Raw genomic sequence first — 12,655 nt, forward strand, 5'->3', positions numbered from 1 at the left:
GAGTGGGGGTTTTAGGGTCCTTGTTTAAGAGATCTAATTTTCATGAACTCAGAGTTTCCCTCTTGGGGATCAACAAAGTATATTTTATCTTATCAGCTAAAAAAATATATATTTTCACATAATTTTGGACCATTATATTGCACTTCAAAAAGAACAGGTATAGTAGATAAGAAATAATCCTCATCCAAAAAGTTTAAAAAGAAAAGTTGCTAAAGAAATCCATCAAGGAAACACCACAACCATTAGATAAGGGGAAATTTATTTTAGTTAGTGCACATTGATTTTGCATTAATTTGGCTTAGGTACTGCATAAAATGGCTGGGGTGCTTGGTTGTAAATCTTTAAAGAATGCCTTCCCATTGAATTAAATACCTTTTTCTAAAACTTCCCCTACCTGTTTCACCATGTGTGGGTCCCTACGGCGGCAAGTATTCAGTTTTTCAGGTGCACCATTTTACTCATAACAAAAGTATAATTGCAACTATTGTAATGTTCACTATTTTATGCAGTGAATCTTTTACTTTGGACTACTCCTACAAATATCCAAAAAGTACAAGGCTCATGCTGTGTATTTTGTGATTTTTGTGCTTATATTATGTCCCATAATGTTTACAACAATGTTCAAATTCAGGTACATTTTCATTTTGTCGGAATCATATTTTTTTTTAGCGCTGTTAATGTTATTTGCAGTTGTTTCATCTGAATGAAATTATGTCACTAAACTTAAAACAAATAAAACTCTTGGAAACATCTGTTCGAGACAAGCCAGATTTTCAGCTGCACTCGTGATGACAACAACTCCGATGATCCAACACTGCTTCACAATGTCCTCTACTCTTATATCTGTTGTTGCTGTTGTGATGAACAGATGCTTAGCAGTAGAAATTACATTCTGTTTGTGTAAAATCATGTGTAACAAAGTTTAATGTAACAGGTTCAGTCAAAATGGGGTTGACGTCAGAGGATATTTATCTTGTTAACACAGGTTTCATACTTCAGACTGCATGTTGACAGCCTGTTACTGTAAAACGTCAAACAAACACAGCTGTGTCATGAGTCAGAATGGAGGCTTTTTCGGTGAGATTTTCCTCAGATTGGGAAAACAGGAGGATTTCTAAATCGGCAACGGAACAGGCCTTGATCTGGCTGAAGCTCACTTATATCTTAACTCTGAAGATAATATTCCAGTAAAGAGAATTTAAATGTCAGACTGCTTTTAGGAAGGCAAGACCAGACTGCAGCCTGATGTATAATCAATATCTATGGAGCTGGATGGAAGATTAGACAGAATTATGTAGCAGGTCACTTTGTGCATGAGTTAAAAACATCAAGGTTCTAGTTTGCCTTCATTTATTTACAGGCACTCCTCTGGATGTCTGTATTGTTGGCTCTTAACCACATTTTACAGGATTAGAAGCTGCAACAAATTGCAAAAAGTCAGATGAAAGTATTGTTGTTGTGCTGCCTGAACTGTTTTTCACTTCTTTTGCACCAGCAGTCTGTATTTTTTTTGATTGACCTTTAGTTCCTAGTCACTCAGTCTGTTGTAATACCCTCATTGATTTCGGTCAAGTTGTCAATCTCCATTCCTCCTCAAGGCAATAATGTCGATTGACATGGCTTTTACACCTCACACTCTCCTGTGTATCCCAGCCTTAAGGTTTTCAAATGAGTCAGTCGATATCTTTCGTGTGAATTCTCCAAAAGGTGGCCTGCAGCAACTGTGAAACTTTTAATTCGGAGATAATGGGAAATTTGAGAGCTCTGGAGGCTGGAATGTGCATGATGTTATTACAGAACTCTGACAGTTAATGTAACACTGTTGTGCTTTTACATTAATTCATGCCTCTTTTATGTTATTTTCATTATTAAGTTTTGCATCATCCATTGAACACCATACAGTTGTATTGCATTATCTGAAATTTGGTAATTAACAGGCTTTTCAAGAAATATTTTATCACACTTGAGCATGTAATTACATTTATCTGGCACTTATTATCAGTTTATCTACGCTGTCTTTGATTTGGAATCCAGAGAGCATGTAAAACCTGTACATTCCCTCACTCTAAATAGAATGAAGGCGGGATGTGGCACTGTGTATGTTACCCAGTTCCCACGGTATGATTTTATATAATTTAATTCCATGTTCTACACAAACAGTCTTTTTTTCCTCTTCTCTTTCTTCCCAGGGCTGAAAAAAACAGAAGTATTAAGTGAAGACCTATTACAGGTATGACTACATAATAATGAATGTGTGTGTTTGTGTTTATGTCTTCAGCATCCTTCTACTTTACACGATGTGCTACCTCTCACAGGAAATTAGTGCTAAGTATTCAGTGTGCATAAAATGAGTCCTCAAACAATTTTGTGAACTGAGCGTAGTTAATAATTGCTGAAATGGAAGACAAAAGGCTGAACGTCCCCATTGATTGACTTGGGGGGGGGGGGGGGGGGGGCAGCACTGTAATTGATCTGATGATTAATGACACCCACAGTGGCAGCAACATCAGTTCCACTGAGTCGGTTTAATAATGAAATGAGGGGCATTTTAGGAGAAGCAGGTAATGGTCTATTATTTGCCTCTCCAGCTGAGAAGGCCTGGTTTCGACACCAGTATTTTTAGAGACCAAAGCTGCAGAGTCAGAATTTTTAATCAGACTGTTTAGATCCTAAGGCTATAGTACCTGCATGTGCATGTCTCCAACCGCCACAGAGACTGTCCCAAAAATGACGTAATCTGCTCATGATTAAGTGCATGTAGTTGCAGCTGCAGTATATGTGTGTTAAACTGTCCTTCTTGTTCCGTTTTTATTAGGTGGAGAAACGTCTGGAACTGGTCAAACAGGTTTCCCACAGCACACACAAGAAGTTGACCGCTTGTCTGCAAGGCCAGCAGGGTGTGGATGTGGACAAGAAGTCTGTCAGATCCCCATCGGTGAGAAGTCCCCCTGGATTCATAGGATGAATGCACCCTAAAACTCTGTGTTCTTGTCAGCTGGTTTATGTAATTAATTGTTATTTTGCTACTGAATATAACATATCTCTTTTATACAGTCTTCATCATAAATAGCTTATTTATAGAGACACTTTCAGAGAGCCACATATGTTTTTTTGTAAGAGGAAGCATCATTACAAAATTAATCTCCTCAGACCCAGCTATGGGTTTTCTGTTCACATTTGTGGACAAGAGTTTCACAACTTTATACAAAAAAAAAAGAAAAGAAAACTGTCCACCACAAAGGACATTCCATAAAAATGTTAAAAACTGCATCTGAAAAAACTGTTGCATCATGATGTTTCCAATACAGGCACTTATTTAATAAAAAACAAAAAAAGCTTGTACTTTGCTGACATTTCCTGGGTCTTAGGAGGTTAAATATCATGTTCAGGTTCCTCCTGCTGTACTGGACTCTCCTGTCTGTGCATTTTATGTGTTTTACAGATAATACTCTATGTGATTCATTAATTTGTGAATTGCATTTGGTCTAATGAGAAGTCACTCACAGGATGATTCATGTGTTGTTTGTTTAGAAAAAGCTTCCCCTCACAACATTAGCACAATGTATGGTGGAGGGGGCGGCTGTGCTCGGGGACGAGTCTCTACTAGGGTGAGTGCACACACGCACAAACACACACAAGCACAGTGACAGTAATTTATATAATCATTGATTATTCTGTAACACTGGCAGCATTTTTTTTTTCTAAAAGCGCTGACATGGAAAGGAATGTTTTTGTCACTCGTTAACCCACAGCTGATTATTCATCCATGTCCACATATATACAGTACAGTTAGCATCAGTGTGGAAGGACATACCATATGGCTTAGAGTAGGATAAATCAATCTAGTAATTTAATTATGTATTTTCAGTCAGTTATTTTTAACTAGAATTCAGTTTCTTTAGACTTTAAAGGGGTCATATTTTGCTGAACTCACTTTTATTAGTCTTTGGTACATTTATTTGTATATTTGGGGACCCTAATAGTTCAAAAAGTTTGAATTTGAACCCTCCAGGTGCTGCAAAGCTATCTTTATATTCATTTTGGCAAAAATTGTGTGGATTTCTACAACCCGTTTTAATTCCTTCTTAATTTGTTGCGTCTATAACTAGTTACGTCATGACATTTGCACGTATATGGTCAAGACTTCTGACGAACATTTCTCAAAGTATGGAGAAAAAGGACAGAGCAGCACGGTCAACAACCTGGAGGGGGTGGGGTGGGAAGTGGCTCATTTGTATTTAAAGGGCCAGTGCTCAAAACAACCTTTCTTGTGTCATTACTCAGAAATAGGGTTGAAGATGGGCCTGTGGAGTTGAATTATTGAAGAATTCAGAGCCAAGCATAGCATTTACAGTTTATGTAGACCACAGGGAAATGTTTGAAAATGCATAATTCCATTTAAAAAAGCAAAATATGACCCCTTTAACACTCTCAGATGCTTAGGTAGTCTTCAAAAAAATTAAGTATTCTACTGTATAGTCAACAAAATAACTTTATTGTTTACTGTAGCATCACTACTATTTATCACAGATTTTTTGAAGTAAAAAACAAAACACTACTTTGTTAAATACAGTACATTTCACATTGTGACATGAGCTCTCCACCCCTTTACTATCCACTAATGATTGGATGTTCTTATTGGCTGTTACAGGAAGATGTTAAAGCTTTGTGGCGATACACAGGAAAGGCTCGCGCAGGAGCTCATCGTCTTCGAGCTCACTATCGAGAGAGATGTGATCGAGCCACTGTACGACCTTGCAGAGGTACTGAAACAAGTCTGTGCAGAGGACTGTGTAATTAATGTCCGACAATAAAGTTAATGGCAACAACAAATTATTCTGCAGGATAACAAACGCTCCAGCTATACCAAACAAAAGTCCTCGTATTTCCTTCTATCTGATTATAAAACAAGGGGAAAGAAGAAGTTAAATAGAAAAGGTTGATTTGTAGCTGTAGTTGTAGCTATTTTTCCTGAATAGATCTTTTCAAACAAACCTGCTCTGATATTTTTGATGAAGGGGCATTCGTTTGTTCCACACCTAAATGTGAATAATGGGGGACATATATCACTCTGATTACATTCTGTAAATTATCTAGTAAACCAATCTTCATGAGACCAAGAAGCTGCTCAAATCCTCTCACAATACTGTGCCTGTATGTTCACACCAACAGACAACAGACTGAACTCTTTGCTCTGTCCTCTCAGGTGGAAATCCCAAATATCCAGAAACAAAGAAAACATTTAGCAAAACTAGTCCTGGACATGGACTCTGCACGCACACGGTAAGTGTGGTACTGTTTGTGTGTGTGTATGAGAGAAAGAGACTTGGCTGAGGTCTGAGAAACTCCATCCCCTGTGAATGGACTGGTCTCGAAGCTTCCCACTGAATGTCACTGGGATTTGATTGCACACAGTGAAGTTGTATCTGTCGTCTGTCTGGATTCACCAGCACTCCTCACTCTGTGTAGTCTGCCATTAGAAACCTCACTTAATGCCATTTTTTTCCCACAAATAGTGGAAGAAGTAATTACATCTCTCTTAAATAAAGTATAAATAAAGCTTAAAAAACAAGTGAAGGTCCTAGATTAATAGCATGCATTAATACACACATTATAGGTTAAAAAAATGTAAAGAAAAGGTTCACAATATCAAAGAATTTTGATACTGGGGTGATGCAACAGGTGAGTGGTTAGGGCGCAAGTGTTCTGACCAGCAAATATTTGGTTTAATTCCCAGCTGGACCATTTGCTGTATGTCACTCCCATATTAAGTTTTCACACATTTCCTGTCACTCTGCTGTCTTTATTAAATAAAAGCATAAAATGCTCATAAATAAATATAAAATTTTCTGGGGAAACTTACGAAATGGTGCTTTAAAAAAAAAATATATATATATATACTCATTACTTTTACTATTCTCTTTTGTTGGCTTGACTTCATTGAAGAATGGACTATTTCAGTAGTTCCCAACCTGTTTTGGCAAATCAAGACCTTCAAAACAGATACTTTTTTTTTCCTAAAATTAATTTGTTTTTGACCATGTAATAGTTTGCAATACTATGTTCCAAATAAATGTTAATTTTAGATGACATTTAGGCTAAATAATGTATACTATTATGGATGGAGGCAGAAAAGCCAGGTTAAGTTACTGCACAAAGTGAGAATTTTATTTTCCTTGGTCAGGATATGTACAGTCAGTCCAGCTTGTATTTACAAGGCTGCAAATAAATACTGAACAAACAATAACTCAAACTATGAATTATGAAAGAGCTGCAGTATCTTAAACTGGCCACAACGAACATTTGAAAGATAAACAGAACCACAGTGCTTCAGTTTCAGCTTCAGTTTGTCATGTCTTTTATGTATTATGATTGTCTCTCTCAACTCACCATATATTTTTTATTAGTATGTTTTTTTTTTTTTTTTTAATCAATTACTGTAAATTTCAGATGACCCCATTTGAATTCCAGGCAACCCTATGTGGGGTTCCGATCCCAAGGTTGAAAAACACTGGACTATTTGGCCATTTAGTTTCAAAGTGTATCCCTTATACTCTGTTTTTTGGAGGTAAACAGCAATGTCCATACAGCCCTTTTCTGAACCGCTGAGTCCTCATGAGGGTCATGGGGGTGCCGGAGCCTATCTTGGCTACTTATGGGAGAAGGTGGGGTACACTTTTGATATGTTGCCATTTCACTGCAGGACTTGAACAATATTTGATAGTAAAAGCTTCCACAGAGATTCAGTAGCCCATCATGCTGTTAAACTCAATCCTGTCCTCGTCCCAGGCCTCAAGAACCAGAGACCACTGGCTGAGTCATGTTCAGTCACACTGAGTGAAGGATTAACACATGCTGCTAAATTGACATTTCTTTTCCAAGTTGTTGTGCAACTTTTAGACATTTTTTAACAAATCTGTGGATAAGAGGAGAAGATTGTTGCTTTATTTATGCTTTAATATCATTATATCAGGTAAACTGTCCTGTTGACTTTGCTTGTAATATGATTAAAAAATGTCTGATTATTTGTGTGGTTTAAAACCCGTATTTGGTCTCTTGATAGAAGTTTTCACATTTTGCTTTTAGGATGTATTGATATGTTTTCAAGTATTAGAAGCTTTTAACAAACCATGAATCTGTCCTGACTATGATATTTTTTGGAGTTCTGACTTTAGGATAGGTGTGAAAGTCTCTTAGTGGCTGTGACTTGTCAGTGTCAGTCATGTCAGTGCACATTTGCTGCCTGTCTTTTCTGGGCCTGTTGTCTAATTGCTGAAACATACAATCACCACAGTAACTGTCATATCAGTACCATTATGAGTTCTGACATGGAGAAATGTGATTTTCTCCAGTGTAGTCCAGTCAGTAAATTGTGGTTTGTTTGTTTTTTTTTTGGTGACCCAAATCTGAGACAATTTTCCCATCATCCTGCTGTGCACTGAGCTCCTCTGGCAGTGCTACATATTATCTCCACCCAGAGACCGCTCAGACACACAGCTCAGACAGACTGTCTGACAGAGGGAGAGGGATGAGCATAGTTTGACAGAGAAAACTAAAAAAGAAAAAGTTGTGTCAAGTGTTTTGTCATGTTGTCAGCCAAAGACTTTGGTAATCCTTTTCAAAAAATATTTCTTTTTCTGGCATTTTTTATCTTTCAACATAAAGCCGATAAAGGAAATTTGAAACAGTCTTTGTGAAGTTAAACATATTGTGTTTATCAGCTCCACCAGCTGTCTGGTGGTCTGTCTGTTTTTCAAGCAGTACTGTTTAATCCATTCAATGGTTTTACTGAGGAAAATTTGCCATAAATTCCTGTATCCAGGTACTACCAGTCTACCAAGTCTTCAGGATTGTCCAGCAATCTGCAGCCAACAGGAGCCAAGGCCGACCACCTCAGGGAAGAGATGGAGGAGGCTGCCAACCGCATGGAGATCTGTAGAGTGAGTCTTCTCAAAAATAAATAAAAAATGTTATTTCCTAGCAGCTACTGTCTTTTGTATAATTTGTTGTGTAAAAACACATTTTCTTTTTCCACTAGGATCAATTGTCAGCAGACATGTACAGTTTTGTGGCCAAAGAAATTGACTATGCAAGCTACTTCCAGACAGTAAGTACAACCTCACACTTAAGGGACCATACCGCATGGGAAAAACATTTTGCTGGTCCATCACAGACCCATGTCTTATCTCTCTCTGATCTGTAGCTGATAGAAACCCAGGCAGAGTACCACAGGAAGTCATTAGAGCTGCTTCAGAGTGTTCTGCCCCAGATCAAAGCTCATCAGGGTGAGTTTCATACCAGCATACAGACACAGCTGCAGCCTACTTTGGGGATTTGCTGTTTCTCACGTCACAATGAGATCCAGTGTTTCTTTGTTTGCATGTGTTTCTTTGCACCTGCAGACAATTCTGACTTGAACTTAGCTGTTACAGAGTTGTCATTGTCTGTTGTGCTGAGCATCGATGGAAATGCTGTCAGTGCAATAAGAAGTTTTCACACAAATATCAAATCAAATCAAAATCTGAATCATAATTTTATACACTGACATTGTTATCCATATCACCCAAAAATATTGTACTTTCATTATTCAGTCATTTTATGTTTTGCTAGCAGCACAATGAGGCGCAATCTTTTGATCTACTGAACATTAGTATTCACTAGTCGGCATCATCATCCCAGAAGCAGAGCTGACTCTGTATTTTAAGTGACTGTGTGTCTTTTAATGTGTGTGTAAAACACTTTGTGTGTGTTTGACAGAATCCTGGGTGGAGAAACCGTGCTATGGGAAACCATTAGAGGAGCACTTAGCGCTCAGTGGGAGAGATATTGCCTTTCCCATAGAGGCCTGTGTCACGATGCTGTTGGAGTGTGGCATGCAGGAAGAGGTCAGACTCCAGCAGAACATAGTGATTTAACTTTTGTACAACAAATACACATTAATCACATAACATGGTGAGACAAGTCAAATCAGTCTTAATTACAGATGAAGAATAATATTTAATGAGGTCCAGACCACAGTTTCTTTACCCCAAACAGTTAACTTAAAACCAGAAACAAATAAGCCTTGACTGTGATGATAAAAAACGGCCTATTTTTGCCTCTTATAGCTAGTGAGCTAATCACTCCAAGCAGTTTAGCTTTAATTGCCCTGCATGTAATGACTGTTCAATGAAGAAATATTCAGAGTACAGTTAATGTTTTCTGTTGACAGAGATTAAAAGAAAGGACAAATGTATCTCATGAATAAGTTCATTTGCATTTTAATGATAATAGAAAATGTGTTGTGAAATTGTGCAGAGGAGTTTAGGAAATGTAGTTTTATTTAAAGCTAAAAGTCACATTAATTTGTCAGTGTCTTTCTCTGTGATATTTTTATATTTTACAGTAGATACCATAGAGATACTAGTTTTGTCTGCCTACTAGAACACTTGGGTTTTCTGTGCTTTTTAGATTTAATATACAACAAAGAAATGTTTAGAGAAATTCTCAAAATAATGTTTGTTACAGTTTTGCCCCCCCTTATTCGGAAAGGTCTTTATCTGTTTGTAGATACATAATGATCACACATTTTCTTATTCATAAAGAGAGTGGATGTATAGCAAATGGGTAACTGAGTATATCTCACAGAATTATCCCCCTGCATCTCACCTCTGCCCTACCAAGGTTGTTTAGGTTGTTTATGTGATGAAACCCCATCAAACTACAAACACCCCAGAAACATAGGTACCAACTGGTCAATGCTGTGGATCATTTAGCAGCTAAAGAGCCAAATATCTCCCTGAGTGTTAAGCTGACAGACAAATCACTCCACATTTCCCCCAATGTTGCTCTTCATATATGAGCTCAGATAAGGAACTGCTTGCAAAAAAAGTTTGACACAGTTTGACATAGTTTATTTCCAGTGGTCCCAAGTGGTACAACAGTCTATTAATGCAGGTTCAGCTGCTGCAGGCCAACACCTAAATCTTTAGAACTAGGAGTCTAAGGACCACACCATCACTTGTGATACCTAAACATTTTTTTTGTGTTGCAGGGTTTGTTCAGAATCGCTCCTTCAGCCTCAAAGCTGAAGAAGCTAAAAGCGTCATTAGACTGTGGAGTGTTAGACGTTCAGGAGTATTCTGCAGACCCACATGCCATCGCAGGTGAGTCACAGACAACAACCTCAAATATGTGCACTCCACCTTCTAGAAACTAAACTGTTGCCATGACGACAGAGACCCACTGTCCGTAGTGTGTCTTTCAGCGATAGATTTGGCACCAGCTGTTCATTACCAAACTCATTTTTGAAAACCCGTGGGCTGTTCCCCCTGTCACCATGTGTATCTGAGAGATCTTTCCTCTCACCTTCTGGAGAACGTGCTCACTGTAACTGAGCTGCCAAATCTGGCATCTGGCCTTCTTGAAAAAACCCCAGTGGTCTTGTATCTGTTTAGACGTTACATTTTCATACAGTAGATTTTAAAGCCTTTAGTAAGTGATGAGATTTTCAACATTACGCAAGACCTGATTTGTAAACTCAATTGAAGTTTGCTGACAGTATGGACAATACAAATTTAAAAAGAAGGCAGTGATATTAACATTTACTGTACTTTTTCTGGTCTTCAGTTCATTTGTAATTATACATCTATTCCTCACATCCAGGTTGAAAACAGGGGCCACTTTAAGCCTAATAATGAGTTGAAATCAGTGGAAATGTACACTGTTTATTACAGGGTTTTTTTGAGAGCACGGGATGAACTGGTGTTTGTGGATCGTTTACAAACTGAAATACATTCAGATTTCTTGAAGTGTTCAGCACTGTAGAGACGAAAATATTCACATCTATTCCAATCTTTTTTTAAAGAATGCTGATTTAAAACTTTTTAGTCATTTTGTCATGCATTTGTTGATAAACTTACTCAAACCTTATACAAAATCATGATTACAGTCTATTACACCTATTATAAATGACACTATTGTTAATAACTTAACTCATCACTAGCCCCAAATTACTCCTATTCCAACCTTTTCTTTTCTTTTTCCTCCTGAATGTGAAGAGTGGATATTTCTTTAAAAAAGAAAATTAAACATGTTTTTAATACATACAGTTTTATATATATACAGTTCCAACTATTTCTAATTTGGGGATTTGCCTATGTTTAATAGAAAGAAAGCAAAGAAATGAAAACATTTCCTCCTGAACTGTGTCCATTCACTTTATAGCACCTTTGCTTTATTAAAGATGCTATGTTTAATAAATTATCCCACAGTACACAGTCATGAATTCCAAATATAAGAGGTATATGTGTCAGGTGGATTGTTTATCTTCTGCAGAGGCTGCAGGAAAAAACAGGAAGATGGTTTTTTTTCTTCCCATCACTGCTTTTGATTTGTTTTTAAATCAAAACAGGCTTTCAAGCTTTTATGGCGCTGATATTGATCTTTTTTAAGTTAGGATGGTGTTTTTCTTTTTTAGAGCCGGCTGCTGTACAGTAACTCGTATCTCCAAAGTGACAACAGCCTTTCAAGAACAATGGGGAAGCTTATTTGGAGGTTAAAATATATATATATATATATATTGTTTGTAGAATTTAGGAATGATAAACATAAAGAAAACTAGCGATTCATTACATTATATTTTTGCTCATCAGCAACAGTATGTTTCACTATTAAATATCAAGTCAAATCCATTCTGACAACTGTGTTCACTGGAGCATGGGAAGAGACCGTAGAGAGAGAAATGAATCCATATTCCTCTCTAATGATCCCATATTAAACTGGGACAGCTCCAACAGCTAATCTAATTTGCAAGCCAGTCTCATGGGGGGTGGTGATGGTCTTGGTGGAGGTGTGGGGGGTCCATACTATAATCAGCCTCAATCAAAAACAGTAAACCATTCTTTGTTAGAATGACAGGTTTGATTATGTAATTGTCTGCATTTGATGTGTTTATCAAAAACCAACCCATACCACACACAACATACCTGTATATAGACAGATCCAGACACAGACAAGGAGACTTGTACAACCTTACACACACACACATACACACAGACATCAGCCTCCAAGCTGTCTCACAGTGAGGGATGCCCTGACTTCGATGTTTGTCATCCATCCTACACATCCCTGTGGGAAATGAACGCAGTAGAGCAGAGAAAGGAGAAGACAGAACAGTCAGAGGAACCCAGTCAGCCATTGCTTGCACTGGAAAATTGTACTCCCACCCACAAACTCTGTTGAAATAGTAAACAGTAGAAATAGTTTCTCTTATTTTGAACAGGTAATTGTGCTATAGATGGGGTCCACTTTTCAACAGTGAAATAAGCTGTCAAAAATAACCTTTTTAGCCAAAACTGCCGCTCTTTTAGAGCAGACACGTTGTGCTTCTTTCATATCACAGCGCAGGCCCACTGAGTATAACTTTATACTGCTCAATACATGAATGAATCAGACTCTCTATATTCCCTCAAATCACTTATGTGTTGGGCACCAATGTGTTAATCAGGTCATCGCTGCTTCCTCTGAAGTTTATTTGATCTCTTTCTTTTTTCAGGGCTCCTTTTTGTACTACCAATACATTCCTTCTGTACATTATGAACTCGTGTATTCATTTTCATTATGCATTACATGCACATAGTGATATGGTATGTATGAATAAATGCATTTACCTTGT

The 12,655-nt window shown here is 37.5% G+C and overlaps 1 protein-coding gene across 6 annotated transcripts in view; it reads left to right on the forward strand.

Annotated features, from left to right (window-relative positions):
- The window catches only part of LOC115439534 (rho GTPase-activating protein 44-like), a 75,870-nt gene that overhangs the window by 43,791 nt on the left and 19,424 nt on the right, over window positions 1-12,655 (forward strand). For all 6 annotated transcript variants that reach the window (XM_030163377.1, XM_030163379.1, XM_030163378.1 and 3 more), the window contains exons 2-11: window positions 2,190-2,230; window positions 2,816-2,935; window positions 3,532-3,608; window positions 4,652-4,763; window positions 5,207-5,283; window positions 7,823-7,940; window positions 8,039-8,107; window positions 8,204-8,285; window positions 8,758-8,885; window positions 10,034-10,145. In XM_030163377.1, coding sequence (XP_030019237.1) covers window positions 3,565-3,608; window positions 4,652-4,763; window positions 5,207-5,283; window positions 7,823-7,940; window positions 8,039-8,107; window positions 8,204-8,285; window positions 8,758-8,885; window positions 10,034-10,145 — 742 coding nt within the window. In that variant the 5' untranslated portion in view covers window positions 2,190-2,230; window positions 2,816-2,935; window positions 3,532-3,564. The remainder of the gene's footprint in view (window positions 1-2,189; window positions 2,231-2,815; window positions 2,936-3,531; window positions 3,609-4,651; window positions 4,764-5,206; window positions 5,284-7,822; window positions 7,941-8,038; window positions 8,108-8,203; window positions 8,286-8,757; window positions 8,886-10,033; window positions 10,146-12,655) is intronic.

The sequence above is a fragment of the Sphaeramia orbicularis genome, chromosome 19 (genome assembly GCF_902148855.1).
Source record: "Sphaeramia orbicularis chromosome 19, fSphaOr1.1, whole genome shotgun sequence".
NCBI classification, from domain to species: domain Eukaryota; kingdom Metazoa; phylum Chordata; class Actinopteri; order Kurtiformes; family Apogonidae; genus Sphaeramia; species Sphaeramia orbicularis.